A 23,150-nucleotide genomic window follows, 5' to 3' on the forward strand; every position below is an offset into this window, starting at 1 on the left:
ACCACGGGGCCGGCCCGCGCGCCGCGCGCCCGGGGCTCCCCCCGACGGCTCGGGCATCCCGCGCCGCTCCCGGCGCTACGAACAGGCCGCACGCTGGTGGTTTAGAAAAGAGACTTTATTAGTTGCGCTGCTCGCCGGGACGCGGCCGGGGGCTCGTCCGGGCTCCCGCCGCGCGGCTCCGTGGAATCCGCCCGTGGGCCCGCGGGAGGCTCTGCAGGGGCGGGCGACCCCCGGGCCCGGGGCCCACGTTGCTCTGGGAACCGCCGCCGCTGCCGCCCCCCAGCCCGCCGCGGGCGGGCACCGGCACCGGGCACTGGGCACCGGCACCGGCGCCGGGACCGTCTCCGGGGTCGGCGGCGGCGCGGCCCCGGGGATGCTCCTCCCGGGCACCGGTGCAGACCCCGGGATGGGACCGTGGGGCCGGGGCCAGGCGGGATGCGCTAGACAGTAAGAAGGGAAATAATTCAGAGAGGAAAAGCAAGTTTATATACTCGGTTATGTCAGCGAGAGCGGCCGTCCCTGCTGCCGGGGGCTGCACGGGAGGGCGGCTGAGCTCCCGGGGAAGGGCCGAGCCCCGCGGGCCCTGGCTCGGGAGAAGCCCCCGGGGCTCCGGGGGGGCCGGGGCCGAGCCCTCAACCTGCGCTGCCTCGCTGCAGGGGACGGGGCGAAGCGGGGGAAAGCGGGGAGGAAAGCGCAGGACGTGGGCACGAGCCTGGGCCGCGCCGAGACCCCCGCGGGGAAGCAGATGCTCAGAAATGCTCAAGGTCTGGTGCTGGACCGGTGTTGGGAGCCCCAGGCGGCACCAGCGCACCCCATCTCTGGGAACGAGCTGCAGCCGGTGGCGGCTGCTCTGGCCCCGCTGCCTGCACGTCCCCCGTCCCTCGCTGCCACCGCCCCTGCGGGTGCGGAGGGACGGGGTCCAGCACCCACCTCCGCGGCGCTCCCTGCCCCGGCAAGGACTTGCCCGTGGCCACTGGGCCCGCGGGAGCCAGGCCCGTAACCGGGGCAGGGCAGTGTGTGGCTGCCGGTCCCGGGTCTGGGGAGGCGACGGCCCCGGCCGCGTGCTGCGTGTGCCGGCACCGGCGGCGGAGCCGGCCGAGGCGCCGCCGCGTAACCGGGTGCTCGGGAGGGCAGCGGGGAGCGGGCCCCGCCGCGTGCCGCGCGCCTGGCTCGGCTTCGCCCGCTCGCTGCCCGTCGGCGGGGCTCGCCCAGCTCTTCCCTCCCGCGCGCCGGGTGAGCCGCGGTCCCTCCGCTCCCCCGACGGGGCGGCCGGGCTGGGTGCTGGGTGCTGGGAGTCCGGCAGCCCGCGGGGATGGGCGCGCAGCCCGGCACAGGGAGCCGGGCCGGCGGGCTGCGCGGCGGGAAGCTTTCTTGACACCAGGTCTTTGCTTATGGAGGACGCTTGAGCTTTCCAGGTGTACAGCCGTTATCTTGGTTTTAGCACTCTGCGGCTGGGCCGGGTCCCCGTCACTCAAAGCCCATCTTCAGGTCTGGTGCTAGAAGGGTCTCACGCAGCCTGCGGCAGGAATGGTCTCCAAGGGGGATTTAACAGTGTAAGAAAAACAGTCCCGTGTTCCTAACGTTTCTGTGTGCTAAAACTAAAATATAAAATACACCTTGTCCAAGCAGGCAGGGGATCGGCGTCGGCTCTGCAGGGTAGTAAAGATGCATTGTGTGTACACTTTCCCTGGGGCGCCAGGGCAGAGAGAGATCTTGAAATGTGAATGATTATGTGTTCAGCCGTCGTCCACAACCCTTCCACGCCGCAGCCTGTCCTACTCGCTGTCACTCTTGTCCACCAGTACCGCATCGGACTCCTCGGTGATCTCCAGCAGCGTGTGCATCTCGGGGCTCTCCCCACGCAGCAGGTCAGAGTTTTCTCCCTCCTCTCCACCAGTCTCCACCAGCTCTGTGGCCTTCACTTCCACCTCACCCTCTCTTATTTTCTTGACGTGGAAAGTGAAGGGCGGCACTTTGTAGACGGCCGTCTTGGACCTGGCATAGATGGTGTGGTCAGGGGTGAAAGACTTCCTCAGCTTGTCCCGAGAGGTCTTCATCTTCTCCCTCCTTTCGTTAGTCACAATCTTGGTGCCCAGTTTGTTCATCCTCTTCTCCAGGTTGTGACGGGTCTTCTCCAAGTTATGGCGGGTCTTCTCCAGGTTTTCCTTGGTTTTTAGCTTAGTCTTCTCCATCTTCTCCTTTGAAAATGCCTTCTTAAAGTCATCCACTCTTTTCATGCCACTCCTCTTGATGCGCTCTGCCCGTGACTCTTCGATAATCTCTTCAATCTCCACCTCTTCATCCGAGGAGAGCTGGACGTGGTCCTCCTCTGCATGGTCCTCACCCACAGGCACCTCCTCGCCCTCGCCTTCCTTCTCCAGCTTTTCGCCCTCCTTTAGAGACTTGCTGATGCTCAGTTTCGACGGGAGCTTCACTTCATCCTGCAAGACACAGAGCGGAGCCAGTGAGACACACACTCCCAGCCTCTCTGGCGCAGGAGCTGCCCCCCCGCCCGTCAGTGCCGCAGAGCAGAACCGCAGCCACGGCTCACGGCCCAACAGTCCCAGGCGACGTCAGGCCTGGGCTCATCCTCCCTTAGTGCCCCCGATAAACTACTGCAACGGGGATCCGCTCTAACCGCCGCAGCTTAGGGCTCTGCTGTATTTAAGCTCAGGTATACCAGCTCTGCTCTCTCCGGGCTGGTTCCAAACCCATCTGCGACTCCAGCAGTGCAGGAAGAGGCAGGCCAGCACTGAAACTGGAGACTTTTCCCTTCCTTCTGTGCCCCTGCCACAGTCTCACCCCTCCATCCCAGGACCTGGCCATCGCACGGCCCTGGCTCCCAGCCCCAGGGAAGCCCCCGTCCTGCTCCCCAGTGCCTGCCCACAGCCCCTCCCGTCCCCCCAGCCCACGGCGTTTCAGCTTCCTTCCCGCAGGTGGTCTTCTCTTGGTAAGACCACTGGCTGCCCCCAGGCCCAGGGTCCGGCCCACGGTGGCCGCGGGGCCAGCGCGGCGCTGGGCTGCAGATGGCAGCACAGTCCGGAGCCGGGCGCCCGGCCGTGCCCCCCCGGCACGCACATGCCGGACGCCCGGCTTTCCCAAGGCCTGCGGGAGCCAGACGTGGGGCTGGGACGTCTCGTGGGATGCAGCCCTGGTTTTCCCATTGCTCCACTGGGGAATAAGAGAGGGGTATCTGAAGACGGCAGCGTCGGCGGCCCTGACTCACGCAGCCAGGTGGGCAAGGTTACGCTGTCTCTACTCGGGACAGGGGGTGAGTTCATTCAGCTTCTCCACTCTCCCGGGCCAGCCAAGTTTCTGATCCCAGTGGCACAGGACAAGCATGTGCCCAGAAGAGGGGCACAGGTCCGGAGTGGGATTGGTTTTCATCTGAGCAGCACATAGTGTGCGTCCCTGCTGCAATGAATCACCTCTCTGTTCCCAGGAAAGGCTGGAAATAGCCCATCACTGTATGAAGCGTCACAGCTGTGGGGCTGCAGCCCACGGTTCAGAAATTTATTGCCCAAGTTGTTTTAATCTACAGTGCTGGGCGGGAGAGGCATGGAGCTGCCGAGACAAGTGCTGTCAGAAAATCAGCAGCAGCCAAAAGGCAGCGTGCGGAATGGGCACGCAGAGCGCCGAGCGGCTGGGCTGAGGTTTGGAGAAGAGCCTGGGCAGCAGGATGGCCGGGCGCCATTCCCAAGGACAGGGGATCCCAGGCCGACACTGGCAGGAACTGGGCCCGGTGAAATCAGGGGGCAGACCCCGGGGGGCCCCCCACGGGCTTGAAGTGCATGGCAAACGCTGGCAGCGACTCGCCTTCCCCTGGCTTGGGGTGCCGGCGCAGGGCTGCCCCGTGCCCCGGGAGGCTGCACGCACCGCGGCATCTCCTGCGCAAGGCTGCACGCTCCACGTGTCGCGCCTGCACGGCAGCACCCACTGCACCCGCGCAGCCGCGAGCTAACGAGCTTCGCAGGCGTCCAGAGCCGGGACGCCCGTGACGGCCAGGCCGAAACAGCCGCCGAGGCCCGGCCCCGAGGAGCCGTGCCTCCCCAGCCCTGCGTCTGCGCGGGTCTTCCCGGTGCTGCCGCGGCAGAGGACGCCCCGATCCCTCGCGCAGCCCCGGAAGGGACGGCGTGTTTGCACGCCCGCGCCCTGAGCTCTCCCACCACGGCAGCGACGTGCCGCTGCCCCGGCTGACCGAGGTCGCTGCCACGCTGCCGCCCCAGCCCGAGCCCCTGGCCAGGGGCAGGGCAGGACGGTCCCCCTGCAGACAAGGGGCTGCGCGGCTCGGCCAGCTCCGCCGTCCCCGGCTCTTCCTCCCCTTACACCACTCGAGAGCTGACATGAGCTTATTGAATACGTGACTCCAGCACAGCTTCACCTGGGTGAAATCCAGATGCTTTTAGCTGTTTTCTCGTCCCTCCCCAAGCACAGGACAGTGCTGTTCCCTGGGCAAGCTGGAGTTCTGGAAACATGAGGGCATCTGGGGAGAACTGTTTGAACAGTAAAAAGTCAGCTCTGTGGAGCACTGGGCTAAGTGAAGGGGACACAGGCTGCAATGTCTGTGGTCAAAACGCAGAGTCTGCTGGAGCAGGGGCTTCGTTCTGGGTTTTATTCAGAGCAGAGAGCTGTGCTGGGGAAAGCTCTTCACCCTCCAGATCACAGCTCAGGTCCTAAATACTTTCTGGAGATTAAGGTGAAGTGACCAACATATGTTTTCTTCATTTGATTAGCCATTTCAGGAGAAAACAATACACATGCTCTCCAGAGGGTCGGGTCGGTCCAGAACAAATCCACGTCACGGGGAAGGCAGGGATCCTGTTCTCCACAACAACACCTGCTGGAGCAATCCCAGAGACTCCCGGGGACCCTGCCCTGCCAGGCAAGAACATCAGGAACTCCAGCTACTTCCTTCCCTCTGAGTCAACACAATGAGCCAGAACAAAGGCATCCCCCTCTGGCCTGGCACGGCTGTCACTGGAAACAGGCCATATCCTGCAAACTCAGATACTTATCAGCCCCTTGCTAGCTCCAGAACATGCATCTGCAGAAGGAAACACCACATCAAAAACTCCACGTATGTCACATAAGTAACTGCCTTTCCTCATGTTACACCAGCAAATCTATCTTCTGACCGAATTTTCTGATGTGGCTGAATGGGCTGCAGCAGCAACACACCCATCTAACCTCGGCAGCATCCTGCAACTTCTTCCTCCCAGTCACGAAGACGTGGCCAGCAGCAGCTCCCGGTACGTGGGAGAGCTGGAGCAACCAACGCCTGTCATGGTGACAGTGGGGCTCTCTGCGAGCCCGGCCTCTTCACCCCGAGAACAGCTCCTGCCCGGCTGTTTGACCCTAACTCTCCCAGTACAGACCCACACTTCTGCTGTCCCCCGCACCGTCCCACAGGCTGCTCCCCGGCCCCAGCCCAGCAGCGCTCATGGACTCCAGAGTCTGCTCACACCTCTCCCAGGAGGCACCCTCATTGCTCAAACACAGAGGCAAGGAGGGACCACAGCTATTCCCATAAGTAAGGATGTCTCCAATCCCAACCTCGCCCTCGAGACTTTCCAAGAGCTTTTCTCCAGCTGTGCTTGGGAAATCCTCTGCAACCCTCACCCGGCCCCCTTCCAGCAGGGCCGGGGTGATGGGGGGTGATGTGCCTGCTGCAGGGCTGTCGGGCCCACCGAGGGCCCCCAGATTAGTGCGTCTCTCTTTCCTATGCCTGGTATAATTTCTGCATTTTTTTCCCCTGACTCTTCTTCAATCTGATTGCTTCTCCGAGCCGGGGATAACCAGCTGGAGGGCAGCTGCTGGATTTTCAGCACCGTGTGCCGTGGGTCGCTCTCCTGACTGGAAGCCCACCTGCATCTAGGGAACGTTCCTGCTGGTTTAGCAGGCTCTGGCTTGTGCCCAGCACAGCTGGTGCGAGAAAAACCGACAGCTCTGGCATGTCTTAATGGGGACGAGTACGTTGCTGCTGCTCATCCCTTGTGTGTAGCTCCCCACCTGCACCCAGGCACTGCCCAAAGGCTGCCACGGGTCTCCTCCTCCCTGCTTGGAGATGTTTCTCCTGTGGAGAAGGGGAGCTGCCCCGGGGCAGGCAGAGCGTGCCTGCAGCCACAGCCCTGTCTGCCTGTGCTGGAGGACAATGGGGCCTCGCTGGAACAATCAAGAACCATCCTGGGTCTACGGGTGGCTGCTACACAAATCCCCGCTCTGGGCAAGGCACTATGGTCTGTGCATTTTATTTCACTCATGACTCACCCAGATGAGCCACATTTTTAACACCAGGCATTCCAGCTACTCTATTTTTACTGGGAAAACACTGACCCTTGAAGTGGGTGAGTTCAAACTCCTGGGTCTTGGCATCCCTGCCTGTTGGGGTGTTCAAACTCTGGCTCCCAGGCAGCAGACGCAAACCCGTTCTGTTCTCCAAGACAGCTTGAATCCAGCTGGCACTAAGACAGCAGGTAAACAAGATTTCTCAGAACCTTTTTCTACCAGCAGAACAATCTTTCTGCTCTGTGCACCACGCGGAGCGACACCCGGCAGCAGGACAGGCGGCGGCTGCGTGTGTGCTGGGACCGTGCCCGCTGCCCTCCGATGGGCTCCACACAAAGGCTCAGCTCTGATTCAAGTTCCATTTTCCTTTCGCCCATTTGCGATGTGCCACCCCCCGGCCGTTTCACAGCCGGAGCGTGCAGCTGCGCTGCCCCCCGGGCACAGAGCCCCCCGGGGAAGCGGTTTGCTTCGGGCCGAGCCGCTGGGGCTGGCAGCCCGGCAGCCTGCAGACCCCGCGGGTGCCCGGAGGGGCCCCGGGCCCGTGCCCAGCGCCGAGGGTGCGGGGCTGCTTTGTATTCCTCCTACCTCAAACCAGAGCTGTTAGACCTCTGCCTTGCTCCACTAAGTGGGCTCTTTATCTGACATTGTTTCCAAGCCCGAGTTCCCTTGCAGTGAGTCACCCAGGCAGCCCCACAGGGCCACGCACACACCGCCGGGTTGCTACAACACATGTAAACACTTCCCCTGTCTTATAAAAGGCCAGTGAGACACAAAGCTGAGCTGCATTCCCAGCCTAGCAGAGCTCTTCAAGCACTGCAGAATCACCCCCGAACCTGGGGGATACTCCCAAAATACGAGGAGGGCTCCTGCATTGCTCTTGAAGAGGGTCTTACTGCCAGTGTGCAAAAAACAGAGTCCCAGCACTCCCAGCCACTCCAACCTCCAGTTTGAAGGTTTAATGGAAGATTTTTCACACGCGCATGCTAATCACATCTGCAATCCATTTCGTTCAGTTATTTTTACACAGTTGCAACAGCAGAAACAGTTGAGCTGGGTTGACATGCAGCCATAGCATGCAGAACATGACCAGCTCACATCCCCAGGCTCTGCTATGACAACAAAAGGGCTGATCCCGGCTGCTGCTGCGGGAGCTGGATCTTGCTGCAGCTCCCGCGCCACGCCAGCCCTTCCTCTGCCCCCCCCAGCAGGTCAGCCAAGCTCTGCCCCGGGGGTGGCTGAGGGAGGGTTAAAAACATCTGGGCAGAAGACATCCTTCCAGGTCAGATCGAGCCTTGCCAGAGAAGAAAAAGTTCTGCTCTCCCGTTGCCATGAGAACTGTTTTGCTCTGCCAGTCCTCGGCAGATGCTTTTCTGGGCTGACCTTCCATCAGTGTCATGGGAAGGAGGCTTCAGTTTTTCCTGAGTAACAGCAACACACCTGATAAGCACCCACGGCTTAGCAGAGCTCAGGGATGTGAAGATGCCCTGCGCAGAGGAGAGGAGGGCTGTGCTTCCTTCTCCAGTGCCTTATTGGAACGGATTTTTTCTGTGGAGGTTGTAATTGCTGTCAGAGTCTCTCGCTGTGTCACAAAAACCTGCCTTTTTTAAAAATCTTGTCACTCCCCTTGAAAAGGAGTTTTCCCGGGCAGCCTCCCCCAGAGACCCCGATTCCCAGGCTGCGTTCCCGGCCGGCCGGCCCCGGGGCAGAGCTGCCCAGCGCCCAGCACCCAGCACCCAGCACCCAGCACCCAGCGCCCAGCACCCAGCACCCAGCACCCAGCACCCAGCGCCCAGCACCCAGCACCCAGCACCCAGCACCCAGCACCCAGCGCCCAGCACCCAGCACCCAGCACCCAGCACCCAGCACCCAGCACCCAGCACCCAGCACCCAGCGCCCAGCACCCAGCACCCAGCGCCCAGCACCCAGCACCCAGCACCCAGCACCCAGCACCCAGCGCCCAGCACCCAGCACCCAGCGCCCAGCACCCAGCACCCAGCACCCAGCACCCAGCACCCAGCGCCCAGCACCCAGCACCCAGCACCCAGCGCCCAGCACCCAGCACCCAGCACCCAGCACCCAGCACCCAGCGCCCAGCACCCAGCACCCAGCGCCCAGCACCCAGCACCCAGCACCCAGCACCCAGCACCCAGCGCCCAGCACCCAGCACCCAGCACCCAGCGCCCAGCACCCAGCACCCAGCACCCAGCACCCAGCACCCAGCACCCAGCGCCCAGCGCCCAGCACCCAGCACCCAGCGCCCAGCGCCGCTGGCTGACCGCCCGAAGGGCAGGCAACTGCCGCGCAGCGTGAGCTCCCCAGTAGCCGCACAATAAGAGGAAGGCTCACAGGGCACTGTGCTGTTACCAGCGGCCCGTGTGGCACGAGATAAGTGTGAGATCAACAGCCCCTAAGGCCACCACCGGCTCAGGCTGTGTGCAGAAGCCCAGCTTCTAGTGAGCTGCGCTGGGGGACTGCTGCTGGACAGAAATGGATGCTGCAGTGCCTGCCTGAGACAACTGTAGTTTTACATCACACAGTTTGTGCTCTCTGCCTGTCTTTTATCTATTTAAATCAACAACTTCAAACCATTTCACAAACACTTATAAAAGAAGCCTTACGAGAAGCCTGAGGAGGTAGGTACCACCAGATCTGTATTTCAGAGGGAGAAACTGAGGCTCAGAAAACGGGTAGGATCTGCCCAGCCACAGCAGATGCCAGCAGAGCCAACTGCTCCCAGCTGCTAGCCCTTTATGCAAGCCAGACAGCAATTCCTCCCTCCCAGATTGCAGAGGTAATGCAGGACAAGTCCTGTAATGCCTGAGAGACAACCGCAGCTCCTCACCATCCATTATACCGAGGGCAGCAGCACGCAGCAAGCAGCAAGCGGATTAGTCAACAAGCGGAGGCATTTCTGCCAACTGCAAGAGCAGCCCCGCAGGTCCGAAGGCTTGCAGCAGCCCCAAGCAAGCGGAGAGGCAAAGGCTCTGGAATCAGCAGCTTTCAGAGTTTCAGGAGAGGTTCAAAGTGATCTTCGGGGGGTACTCCTGCTGAGGCCCTAAACTGCTGCCTCCTCGCGCGTCTTCTGCTGACTTGGGCCATGGCACTTTCCGCAGCGCGGGCAGAGGGAACCGTTCCTGGAGACGGCTCAGAGGGCAGTCCCTGGCGAAGACTCAAAGCGCACACTCTGGATCTTCTCGGGCTAAGATGAGGAAAATTGCGTTTCAATGGCCAGCGGAAAGGAAGCACAATGGAAAAACTTACCTGTCCCCACAGGGAATCTGGTCAGGAACATCACCAACAAAGTAATCCGGATTAGCATGAGAACAGGCAGAGAGAAAAGGCACAGGGATGTGTTTTAGTAAAGGGAGAAGCCAGGTAGCAAAATTTGATAGAAAAGACATTCAGCAAAGATTTATTAGAAGGAAGAGTGTCCTTCCCTAATTTAGGGCAGGTCCTAGGAGACGCAGAATCCCTTCTATGGTTTCAGGCACGTTTATACTGAACAGTGCCATAGGGCCAGATTCTGCTCTCTTTTCATGCTGCTGTTCACCGAGTGATTTGATGTCAGCTTTCTGGAGATGTGTCCAATTGCTGTGGTGTAGCTGAAAGCAGAGTTTGCTTGTGTGTGTAAGATTATGAAAAGATAGTGACTCAAAACCCCTGTGTTTATTAATTCAAAAACACGAGCTGGAGAGATCGAAACAGCCGGGTGCGATACCAGAACTCCATCCGCTGGTTTTGTCAGCAAACCAGCCATACCCTAAAGCAGCTCGGGACAATACCCAGCAGCTCACAGACCTCTGTCCTCAGTGACACAGCAAACACGCTCACTGCAAAATCAGGGATGGCCTCGACTCTTTCATTCCAAAGGTTGGACAGATTTTATCTCCAATATTGCCAAGAAGCCCATAAAAAGAAGCCTTGAGTCCTTAGATAGAAGACTGCTGACTCCTGCAGTAAAAAGTCACCAAAGACTACTGCTGAAACAAAAGAAAAGATCTAAAATATGAGGGAGGGAAAGCAAAATAGGTTGGGATTAGGTAAATGTTAAAGGGATAAGCTAGTTTGTTCTCAAGTAGTATCTCCCTGACTAGCAGAAGTCCTTCTACCCTCTGTAATTTTGTGTATTGTGCAATCTTCTTGGCAAAATAACTTTTTTCTATCATCAGGCGCGTCTAGTTACTCTATGTCCTGGCAGCTATGTCCTAAAAGGCTGTATCTTCCTCATTAGCTGGTGAGAATGAGCAGTGGGGAACAGGCACTGTTTAGAGCTAGTTTAAACCTGATGGTGAAAAGCAAGGGAGGAACGGCACTGGGAGAGAAGGAGGCTGTGTTTGGAAAAGTGCTTTTGCCCAACAGTGAGTCAGAAGAAAGGCAGGGCTGTAGGAAACAGAGAAGTAAATAGATTGCTGAGTGAAAGAGTTTTGTTATTTTTTTTTTTCCCCTCTGACAGCAGAAAAAAGTTTTGATCCTATTATCAGTGTGTTTGTACAACTGGCTTTACTCTCAGGACTGCTCCTCCCGGATAAACCTGCCTCAACTGATTAATAACTCCAGAGCTATTTCTGAACAGCAAACCAGTAAATACAGAGTTTGCATTACAGATAGATCTGTGTTGGTACTGACATTTGCATCCTCACATAAAACTATAGCCTAAACATCCTGAGACATTTTATTCTAAATATTTGATTTTCCCTCACTGACACTGAGCATCTTTGTTTCTGGTCTTTCTCTTATCTTGCAGCTGGACAACGGACCCACAATTCTTCAGGTACTTTGTAAGTTGTAGAAGAACTTGCAGAATCAAGAGGACAACATTATCCCAAACAGGATAAAAGAGGGCTAAGTATGTTGCCGAAAAGCTCATGAGTCATTGCCATGCTTCAGGTGGGCCACAGATGCATCACAGGGCATCGGAGTGGAGCCTGCAGGGATCTCATTAGATAAGGACAGCACGTCACACTTCTGGGCAGGGAGCAAGAAGCAGCTTCAGCAAAGATGCAGGAAGAGCCCTCGGTTTCACCAAGTCTGTGCCCAGGTCAAGCAGTATGTTCTTTGGAAAAACAGCCTGAGCGTGGTTGCTCACTGCTCCCTCTCCCCAGCCCGGCAGAAACTGCGTGCCCAGCCTGGAGCTGGCACGGGGTGACAGCGCACGGTGTCACCCACGGCGGGCTGAGCGCCTGGCACGGGGTGACAGCGCACGGTGACACCCACGGCGGGCTGAGCGCCTGGCAGGGGGTGACAGCGCACGGTGACACCCACGGCGGGCTGAGCGCCTGGCACGGGGTGACAGTGCACGGTGTCACCCACAGCGGGCTGAGCGCCTGGCACGGGGTGACAGCGCACGGTGTCACCCACGGCGGGCTGAGCGCCTGGCACGGGGTGACAGCGCACGGTGACACCCACGGCGGGCTGAGCGCCTGGCACGGGGTGACAGCGCACGGTGTCACCCACGGCGGGCTGAGCGCCTGGCACGGGGTGACAGCGCACGGTGACACCCACGGCGGGCTGAGCGCCTGGCACGGGGTGACAGCGCACGGTGTCACCCACGGCGGGCTGAGCGCCTGGCACGGGGTGACAGCGCACGGTGACACCCACGGCGGGCTGAGCGCCTGGCACGGGGTGACAGCGCACGGTGACACCCACGGCGGGCTGAGCGCCTGGCACGGGGTGACAGCGCACGGTGACACCCACGGCGGGCTGAGCGCCTGGCACGGGGTGACAGCGCACGGTGTCACCCACGGCGGGCTGAGCGCCTGGCAGGGGGTGACAGCGCACGGTGTCACCCACGGCGGGCTGAGCGCCTGGCAGGGGGTGACAGCGCACGGTGACACCCACGGCGGGCTGAGCGCCTGGCAGGGGGTGACAGCGCACGGTGACACCCACGGCGGGCTGAGCGCCTGGCACGGGGTGACAGCGCACGGTGACACCCACGGCGGGCTGAGCGCCTGGCACGGGGTGACAGCGCACGGTGACACCCACGGCGGGCTGAGCGCCTGGCACGGGGTGACAGCGCACGGTGACACCCACGGCGGGCTGAGCGCCTGGCACGGGGTGACAGCGCACGGTGTCACCCACGGCGGGCTGAGCGCCTGGCAGGGGGTGACAGCGCACGGTGACACCCACGGCGGGCTGAGCGCCTGGCAGGGGGTGACAGCGCACGGTGACACCCACGGCGGGCTGAGCGCCTGGCAGGGGGTGACAGCGCACGGTGACACCCACGGCGGGCTGAGCGCCTGGCACGGGGTGACAGCGCACGGTGACACCCACGGCGGGCTGAGCGCCTGGCACGGGGTGACAGTGCACGGTGTCACCCACGGCGGGCTGAGCGCCTGGCACGGGGTGACAGTGCACGGTGTCACCCACGGCGGGCTGAGCGCCTGGCACGGGGTGACAGTGCACGGTGACACCCACGGCGGGCTGAGCGCCTGGCACGGGGTGACAGTGCACGGTGACACCCACGGCGGGCTGAGCGCCTGGCACGGGGTGACAGTGCACGGTGACACCCACAGCGGGCTCCGTTCCTGCCTTGTGAGCAGCGCTGAAGGTTGCAGCGGGACGTGTGCCGACTGCAGAGCGTTTGCATTTACGTAAAATGGGGGAAGTGGGGATAATATGCAGGAATACCACTTTTCCCGTGATGCTCACACCATTCCAGTGTTCTGCAGCGCCCAAACACTCAGCAGCTTTTACCATCTACGAGTCAAATTCCCACCCGGGGTACACTGGAGAGTAATGGGACTGCGTCCTTCCAGAGACAGGCGCGGTCTGGGCACTGCCTGCCTGCCTGAATTCTTTGGCTTCTAATCCCAGACCTGCAAACTTGGTTACATGGGGCCTTGGAGAGTTTTTCCTGACGCGTGTCCACAATGGGTTAATTTATTTTCACTGAGGGCTCGTATCTAGCTTAAGAACGGGAAGATGAACCACAATCTCACTGGCAGCTAGAGCACTCCAGCCAGCCAGCCCGGTGAGCACGGCCGGCAAACTCTGCACTTCGTTACACTCCCGCGTGCAGTGGCCCCGCTGGCATCACGCAGCCATCACGATGCTCAGATCCACTGCTGACAGGCATGAGAGGGGCCTGGGAGAGGAATATGTGATCACAAGGAATATTACCTTTGGGTTTATTTTCATGAGCCATTAATCGTCTGATCTAACCCTATCCCAACTGGCCAAGGAGCCTCTGGCCCTTTGCTCTGAGACAATTTATTGCTGCACAGCTCAGTATGGAACTATAATGCCGAAAGGATTTCAGCAAAGCAAACACTCCTGGCACTAACTGCTTATAAATAATGCCTGAGCAATGAAATATTAATGCAGTTGATTCCAGGCTGCAGTAGAGAAATCCATGCTCCAGAGCTGTCTTTCAGTAGAAAGACTGATAATCTGCACTAAAAAAAACGCTGAAAGTGAGAGCTATTAACATACTGAAATTTTTCTAATGCTCAGTCTCCTGTGAATTATTATCTTGAGACTCTTACAATTCAGTAACGTGCATGGAATACGAAGGATTCTTTGCACATCAGGATGTTAACATGGTGCCCTTACAACGGATGGAGACCGTGCAGCTGAATTCAGCGCTGCAGCCCAAAGGAATTGAGTTGAACGGTATTTCTCTCCTTCCCCTGGGATGGTATTTTTTCACCTCTAATTTTGCTACTTCTGTGACCAAAAGCAAGAGAACAGAAGGGAAGGTACAATAGGTTTCTGGGCTAAAACCCCTGCATTCTAGCAACAAAGACAAAGAATCCGAGACAAACAATATTAACTGTTAATTAATGACTATCAGTTTGTATGATTCAGATTTCCTGTGGTTTTTAACAAAGACTTCGTGATTAATATTTTGTTTCTTTTTGATTCTTTCATATTTTGTTTAAGAACAGAGTAAAATAAAGCGAAAGAAAATCCAGCATCAGAGGAATATCCTATGCCCATTGACCACACTAGAACTGCACTGGATGAGGCATTTCTTGGGATCTGGCAGGTTGCTGATACACAAACCCACCTGCAAGAAGCTCACTAATTCTCTGTTGAACCTGGGAGAAGAACAGTTGTGGCTACAAAGGGAGCTGCTTTTAAGTGGATTCACAGCAAAACAAAACCAGCCTTTTATTTTAAAGCATTATCAGAAAATAAATACAAAACTCATTGGCTGCTGCAACACAAATCTCTGCAGGGAACCACTGGGAAAAACTGTCGCTACATACAGTGCTGCTGCGGACCCGGAGGGGGACTCAGGTTCAAGCACTGGGCGCTCCTAAGCACATGGAGCCAACTGGTCTTGCAGGAAAAACGTAACAGGGGGGCCTAGTGCCCATGCCTGTCCCCAGTACTGTCATTCAGATTTTATTTGAAATTTCTCTTTATTCTTTAACGCTTGTAGTTGGGCAAGCTCCGCTGAATCCAAGGCCTGTAACCACAGAGTCTTTGGGACTGCAGATCACGCTGGCTGTCGTGCACACTCTGCTGTCATTAGACTCAGGAGGTTTTTGTATCAGAATGATTAATTTGAAGCAAAACACAGCTCTGGGCAGCTGACATACTGTTTCGGAGGTGGAGAAAGGCCGCAGCCCGGGGGCGGTGGGGGCGGCGGCTGCGGCACAGGGGTCTGTGCACTCCCTGCTCCCTGCCCCGTGCTGCTCAGCAGACCCCTGCGCCCGTGTTCTTTTCCACACTCTCTTCTGAGGAGCACAGACCCAAAAACGAGGCAGTTCAGGTCTGGCCTCCAAATCTGTTGCGCTAACATGCGGGTTTGAAATTCATCCCTTCTCCCCACGATCGACAATCTTGTTGCTCTCATCCATATAAGGCCCACTCAAGGCTCAAAAGCCAAGTCGTGCTATTTATACTTCCTCATCCAGCCCTACCTACCCTGCACATTGTGCAGCTGAGATTCATGTTCTACCCTGCTCCTGTAACCGCTCAGCCCCTCCCTGAGCAACTCCGGGTCTCAGGAGGCTCTGAGCAGCCACTGGGGTCACCTGAAGAGCAGAGGACCCCACGGGAGCCCCCAAACCTGACAGGGTGGGGAGCAGCCCGCCCGCACACCGCCGGCAAAGGCTGCTCTCGCCACCCACCAACCCCGCGCATCGCGAGCCAGACTTCCCTCGAGCTCGGCGCCCACAGGAGCCTCAAAATAAAGGACCGGCACACTTCAGAAATTCAATACTCAATATGTGTGCTGAGTGCTGCAGGCATTTGTCTGACTGTAACAAAAATCAGGCCTTTGACATTCACAGGAGTAAGTTTAATTGTCAAAAAATGTTTGGAGGAAGAATGCCATGCTTGCATAAGTGCTGACACGTGTCATTCTTCAGATGAATGTGGCACGCTGTCTGGTTTTAGAGCAGTAGCTTTTTGTATGGGACATCTGTTATTTAATCATGAACTGCAGTAACCAGCCTGATTCTTGTGTCCTAAAACCAGGAGATTCAGGATGAAGTCACTTTAGTTTGTTTTTATTAGCAACCACTCTAACCAAATTTGTTGGTGTCCTAATTTCTCTGAAGGACAGGAGCCCAGGGCGGACGGCACAAAGGAAGCACTGAGGAGCTCTGTTCCCATGGGCTGCTAATAGTGCACGTAGTCATTTGACAGCAGAATTTTCAGGAAGGCAGGTCCTGTTTACGGTAAGAGCACTGAATTTCTGTTTACACAGCAGCTTGTCAAAAGCCTGTCACCTTTGCTTTCGGTAGGCAAGTTTTCAAAACAAAAAGATGTCGTAATTTTGAGGGGGTTTGTTTTTTTCAAATTTGATTCTCGTAAATCGATCTAATTCCTTACACTAAGTCAATACAAAATCCTTTATGTTGGTAGAAATCAGACCGGCTCCTGGTAAAATCAGGTAAAAGCACATTTGAGAGAGCGAGCAAGTGAGAAAGCATGTGCACATATATATGTGACTGCGAGCAAGGGCCCATAGACGTTCGGCTTAGTGCCTCGCCCTCGGCCAGCCCCAGGGGAGGTGATTTTCAGCTCTGCACTTTCTCCCCCGAGGTTTGAAACTACACAGGCAGATGTGCTCTGGGCTCATCTCGACAGGTCAAGACGTCCCTGAATAAAATTTGATTTTCATTTCTTCCTAATCTCACAGCTAGCAAAATACAACTCTTGCATGTGGTTTGACCTCTTCTCCCAAGGTGGCAAGAGCTCTTATTTGCACGCCTGAAATAGTCCGTCCGTAACTGCTAGAGACGCGGTATTCAGTGCCGAGGGAATAAACAAACACCTATAACCTGTAGAGAGCTCATTTATCTTAGCCTCCTCCTTTTCTTTCTTCATACAGCAGAATCACGCAATATTAAATCTCTACGGAGTATGACTGCTCAGCTATCTTGCCTGAAAATAGCCACTGCTGGTTTTATGTAATATTTTATGTCCCTTAAGATGAGTTATATCTTGTTCTCCAAAATAAATGAATAATAAATCTTTGCATTTTTAGCCACAGCCACTGAAAATGCAATTGCACAGGAAAGTTAATCACAGCTTGCCAAAGGCAGCTTTATCTGAGTTAGAAAGTAGTAAGAATGTTGGTCACCATCATGGAATTAATTACATTATCAAGAAAGTATCAGACATAAACTTTGATAGGTGGTGGGTCTTCAGAAGTTAAACACTGAATTAGAAAAGAGTTATTTTGTAATTTATTTATTTTTTTAATGATAGACACCATTAGGAAAACACAGTGAATTTTCCTTATTTAAACTTCCAGGGTGGAGGTTTATAGATTCTTGATACCATTTTTTAAATTTAATGATTATTAATACTGAAACACAGAAAGATATTAGCAAACTGGTAATCCAGTGGGAATCAACAAGGCTTCTTGCAACAAATAAAATAGCATTTGTCAGTGTCAGTAAAGCAGCTGAACATCATCCTCAATTTGAGAAATATATTTACAATGTACACACAAAAATATCACTTCTTTCTGTATAGAGTTTTATTATTTAAATGTGTTAGCATTATCTGTTTTGCATAATCCCAGACACAGTACCACTCTTGTCATCGATGTGCCTAGAATTACTGGCTGTGATAAAATATTCATATGAATAAATCAGGACACAAAATTGTAACATGATGTTTTTGCAAATCTGCTGTGTAATTCCCACAGCCAGACCAGGTGGGGAATTTCTGAAGAATGACATCTCCATAATTGCAAGACACAAACTCTAAAGATCCTGCCCCTCCCAGGAAAAAACAAAGCAAAATAAAAACCCTCAAAGCCAAAAGCAAAACCTCTGAGGTCCCCCAAAATGTTTAACTTCTTCAGAATAAAAGGTCTCCGCAAATGAGATTGCTATATACGACGGATTGGTTTTCCTTACACCAAGCCATACAATTCAGGTTTCTTTACATGATGATATTTTTATGGAGTGCAATCTACAGAATAATGCAACTACTAAGCAACTCTATATTCTATATGAGAAATAATAATTAATGTAGTTCTGAGACAGACTGTAGATTGATATAATTTAGAAACATTCTCTGTTGACCAACTGTCTGTGTTTCCATCGTATGCAGGAAAGAGTGGCATTGCAGAGGACTGCAGAAATATATCCCATTCTTCCCTGGGATTCCCTGTGGTCCATGTCTGGCCATCGAATTCTCACTGTATGGGTCTGTCTTTGCCACAGTAATGCAGCACAATACTACTGTCGATAAAAGCATTCGTTATTCAGTCACGTTAATATTATTATAGCCTATTTCCTTCCCGTATTCAAACATCAAAAGCCCATCATGGATTTTGTTTTTCAGTGTAAGCACCAAATTAAGAGATAATCAAGAGTTTCTCCCCCATGAGAGACCTCCATTTGCGGCAGCAGCGCCCGTCACAAGCCTGCACGCCTGCTGCCGCACGGTCGGTCTCCCCGGACTGGAGCCTCCCCGCCGTGCCACGGTCTGCTCGGCCTTCCTGCAGAAGTGTGAGGATCTCCACGCGGGCGCAAAAGGCGCCATTTCACATGAAGCAAACCTGGAGAATTCCTCACTTGTGCTCTGTGACCTCCCAGTCGAATCGCACTAAATTCCATGCTGGGAAATTGTGCTGAATTGCAAATATTTTTTTTTTTTTTCCCCCTAATATCTTCATGATCCACAAAATCCCTGCCATAGTCCCTTGTCAACTGATTCTCTCAGAGGCTGTTCTGTCCTCATTACATCAGCAAGAATATTGCTTCTGACTTCCTTCAGAAGCAGGATTGCTTCTTCATATTCAAAAGGAAACTCTACTCAATATTCATAAGCAACACCAAACCAAAACAAACAGCTCACAAAATGACAATCTGCCAATGTTTAGGATGCTTCCAAAGGACCTAGAAGCTTGCCAACTTCCTACCTATTTCCGTAACCCACAAGCAGTGTTATGTTTAAACAATTCCCTTCACTCTTCTCACTTTGCAATGTTTATTCCTTCTGCAGTACATTTAGAGTTATATTTTATTTTTCCATGGATAGATCTATCCTCCCCCAAAAGCCTGATACAAAGAGCTTGTAACAAATATATATATATATATATATATATATATATAAAACTGGTTAGGTTGCCCACATGATCTAAATTGGCTCGAGTATTTCAGCCTTTCAGGCATAAAACTACAAATGCTTAAGCTCTGAATCAGGGAGTTACACAGGCCCCCGTACTTGTTAGATTCCTGAGCCTATTATGATCAGCTCTCCCTTCAAACCCTGTAGTAAGAAGTGTTTTCCCTTTTTTTCCATTTTTCTTCTCTCTCTTCCTGTGATCTGCACTAGATGCTTCTCTGTTTGTCCCCGATGCTGTCTATTATTAACCCAGAGGCTTATAACTGAATCATTAACTATTTCACTGGCTTTTCTTCCTTGGCCCAATATAAGAGTTTGCTCTGATAAGGAAGAATAACTCCAGACAGGAAAACTGGCAGAAACATGTCCCTCTCTTTCTTCTTGTTTAATATTAGAGGAAAAATCCAACGCTTAGAGCAGGGATTGAACATCAAGCAAACCAAAGCCGTTTCTGAAACCAGACAACTAGAAGATTCAGGACTTGCAGGTTGCAGAAAAAAAGAACATGGAAATCTGTACACGCACAACGGCAAAGGCAGCCCCGAGTACTGATGAGCTCAAGGAGCTGTTCTGTATTCTCTCTAATGTCACTATCTGTCCCAGTCAGTGAGATTAACCCCAATGCCGGGGTTGCTGTCTCTTGTTATCAGATGCATGTCACAAATCTGAAATATTATCGCTCCTCACGTAGCAATACACATGTTGCCTCTCAGTAGAAAGGACATTGGGAGATGGATTTACAATACCCCCTTCCAGAACTCAGTGCATTCTTGTTCTTTTTTTAGCTAAGTAGTAAAATAAGGCTATTTTGATACTTCTGGTCCATTGCAACCAGTGCTGAGGGCCCTTCTCACTATCTTCATTAAAAATCCTGTTAAATGTAGCAGCTCAGTCAAACCTTGCCTCAGAACACGCAGACAATGTTAAATCATGAATGAGAGACCTGCTTTGGACCCGCCTCAGTTTGGACTGCCAGGCAGTCAGGGCAGTTTGGGAGATTAACAGGCCAGCCATGCAGCATGACAGAACCCTTAGCGAAGAAAACACCCTCTAGTAGCATATAAAGAAGTCGAGAAATAGCTCCTTACCTGGTAGATCATGACTTTGAAGTTTCTGCGTTTCAGGAGCTCCGCTTCGTTGGCCTCTAGCTTCTTTATCTGCCCAGCTTGCTTTTCCAGGTTCTGCCGAACGGTTTTCACATTGACGCTCACCTTGCGCACTTTTTCCAGCATCTTGTTCACGGTGTTGCTGGTGGTGGTATGTGCCTTTGTCAGCTTGGTTAATTCGCCTTGGATGCTGGTCACTGCGCTGTCCATCTCTTGCTGTCTCTCCTCCAGCTGTGTTTGGGTCAGCTGGATCTGATCCACTGCTCCAATGATCTTGTCCAGAAGGGTCAGCACCATCACACCATTGATCTGGTCTGATTTGATGGGTTCTTCAGGCACTTGCTCCTCTGAGGCCTCAGAAGCAGTTGGTGGTTCGATAATTTGCAGAGTAGTATCCTCCATGACTGCTTGGGAGTCCTGGCTAGCAGAGCCGGGAGACGCTGTCACTGCAGGGAGAGAGAGGAGGGAAAACTAAACCCGAGCCTCAGCTAAACTCTGCGCTGGGAGACACGCCAGAAATGGAGAGCACAGTGTGTGGATGTCTGTGCTGAAAATCAAATGGCACAGCTCTGCAAAGCCGTCCAGTGAAACTGCCCTGCAAAATTTTCCAGGCTTGCAGGTCATTGGCTGACTCCACCTCAGCTATATAAAAGCAGCCCGCTGCCAAATGCCTGATGACCCACCCTTTCTGAAATGATTAAAATAGTTGGAGGGGAGGCGATGGCTTTGCATGCAAACACAGGCACGGATCAGTGAGGAATGTAAAGCTCTGAAACCACAACCACCTCTTCTTTACCATAAGTCCAAAGGCACTATAAGTAATGAGAGGAAAAAACAAAAACCTTGAATAAATGGCTCGGGAAGCTGCTGGAAAGAAAGCAAGCCCATCTGGGCACAACTGTATACATTAAAGGAAGCCTGGTTTAAACAACCGCACACGTTAAAGTTCAGCTGGAAAATTCAGATCTTTTGCCAAAATTTAGGGGTTTTCTCCAGGACTGTGAGAGCCTGGTTTTCAATACTTTAAAGAAATGCTATAATTTGTATTCAGTGGTTATGGCACATAACTTCTGGATTATAAAAATGCATGCTCCCATGTGTGTGAACGTACACAACGGGCGTACACATGATATACAAAGTGTGTACCACGTCTCTACGCAGATTTGACACGGAAAGAAGTAGTGTAATTCACTCCTGAAGTGAAGCAGCCAGCCACTCCCACCTAAAAGCAGCTATCTCAGCTCTGCAATCCTCAATCCATCGACAAATAGACTACATATTGCCTTGGAAAACACGGGGGAGAAATAATCCTTATTTTGCTAACTCTCAACTTCAGTATTGACACAAAGCAATTCATAGATCCTTGTACAGTGTTGGCAGAAGTTTATGCCTCGTGGAGCCATCACCAGCTTACTGCCTTAGAAGACACTCGGGAGGTGCTGGCAAAGACTGTCTACAACAAGCCAGCAGGACAAAGCACAGAAGCGTGAAGAAGGAAAATTCAGATCTTGAGAGTGATCCGGGGTGAGACCTTCTCCACTACCACTGGGGTGGGCTCAGCCAAAGGAAATCAAGCTGCCACGGTCAGGGCTGCTGTGAAGCCTGTGCTGGCTGGGGCAGCTGAGAGCCCTTCCCAGCTCAGCTGAGGGGCTGTGGGCAGACTGGGAAGCCTGCAGTTTCCCTCTTGTCCTGTAGCCTTGACAACAAGCAATTCATACTCAGCACATCCTGCCTCCTTCCAGGGTCGAGCCCGCCTTTGCAGCATGCCACAAGCTGGCAAACAAAACGAACACTCTGCCACGCTCACTTTCTCCAGGCTCACAGCCTACCTCAAGACAGTTCTGGAAAAAATGCTTAATTCCAAGCATACAAGCTGGGAAACCCGCGACGCACCAACAGATGTACAGGAGCATTGTTTAATGATGAATGCTCATGACAGTCAGCACTTTCTGTGCCCCACGTGACAGCTCGCTTTTTACTGCTCTTGTACCCACACTGCGCCATTGATCTGGATTTGGTTTCACTGTGCATCAGTAAATTGTGCCGTGCAGCTTCCACAATAGGTATTATGTCATGTATTAAAAATAGGTTGCTTTTCTATACCCTGTTTTTTCCTGGAGGGTCCTTTTTCCTGAGGGTTTATTTCCAGTGTTTGCTGATGATGAGTCAGTTCCATGAAAAAAAAATCCTCACTCCAGCCAGATAGCGTTGAGGCTCTGCAGTTGTTTCTCACTGGGGATATCTGCTTCAGAGTATATTTCCACAGATATCTGCTGTGAAGTTCCATGTACAGGACAGGATGCAAGCAGAGCACTGCTCTCTTTCTAGGTCTGCCATCCATTCCATGCATGACTTCAGTGCACTCTCTGTGCTTTTGTTTCCCCATTTGGGAATAATCAAAAAATTCAGGTTGAGTAGGTCAATCTAGACAGAATCAGATGCAACGACAGAACAGGAATTTGTATTTGTTCTTGATACTCAGTAGAAGAGATGTAACACCACACTCAGTGCTTGCTGTGCACGCAGCGATCACACCCCAAGCTAAAATGTGATGAGTAATTTTCTATGTTAGGAGTAACTCCATTTCAGCCATTTTCTGCTGTGGAGACATACCAGGAAAAGCCAATAGGTGGCAAACTGCAGCCTCCCCTTTGGAGCCTTCATGCTGACAAACACAGGACAGCGAAATCTGTCTCAATCTCTTCCAGAGCAGACAATTTCTTGCTGCTCTTCTTGCACAGGAGATATAGGTTGATCTTTGGTGCTTCCAGACTTGCACTATGCCTTAGATATTACTGACCATCCCAATATCCCAGAGATTTTACAGCAACACTACTGAATTCACTATATGGGCATGGAACAGCCCAAACAAAAGCTAGCATATTTCAGCTTCAAAGAAAAACTGTCAGACATATTCAGGATGACAATGTGCAGCATCTGCTTCCACATCAGGCCATGAAAGTTCCCGTGACTATAGAAAACAGCTGAGCTCACTAAGGTCTTAAATAGCGAGATACAGCTGCTTAGGGCCTGTCAGAAATAAGAAGTGGCCCTGGCTTGCAGTGGACAGACTCTCTTAAATTTCTCCAAGTGTGGTTGATACAATTTGTCCCTTCACCTGTAGCTTAAGTACAGAGTACATGGCCTGGACAGAGAAAAAGAAAGAAAATGATCCTCTATTTTCCAAGGGCCTGGGGATAAGTACGGGGGGAGGAA

General features: G+C 53.6%; 1 protein-coding gene across 1 annotated transcript; it reads right to left on the reverse strand.

Annotated features, from left to right (window-relative positions):
- Positions 1 to 100: 100 nt before the first annotated feature.
- Positions 101 to 20,532, reverse strand: CAVIN1 (caveolae associated protein 1). Its single transcript, XM_032985910.2, has 2 exons — positions 19,917 to 20,532; positions 101 to 2,441 (listed from the first exon to the last, which is right to left on the reverse strand). Exons 1-2 carry the CDS (start codon positions 20,334 to 20,336, stop codon positions 1,776 to 1,778), a joined length of 1,086 nt encoding a protein of 361 aa, XP_032841801.1. The 5' UTR covers positions 20,337 to 20,532; the 3' UTR covers positions 101 to 1,775.
- Positions 20,533 to 23,150: the final 2,618 nt, after the last annotated feature.

This window comes from Tyto alba, unplaced genomic scaffold (genome assembly GCF_018691265.1).
Source record: "Tyto alba isolate M040663 unplaced genomic scaffold, T.alba_DEE_v4.0 Super-Scaffold_12, whole genome shotgun sequence".
Taxonomy (NCBI): Eukaryota; Metazoa; Chordata; class Aves; order Strigiformes; family Tytonidae; genus Tyto; species Tyto alba.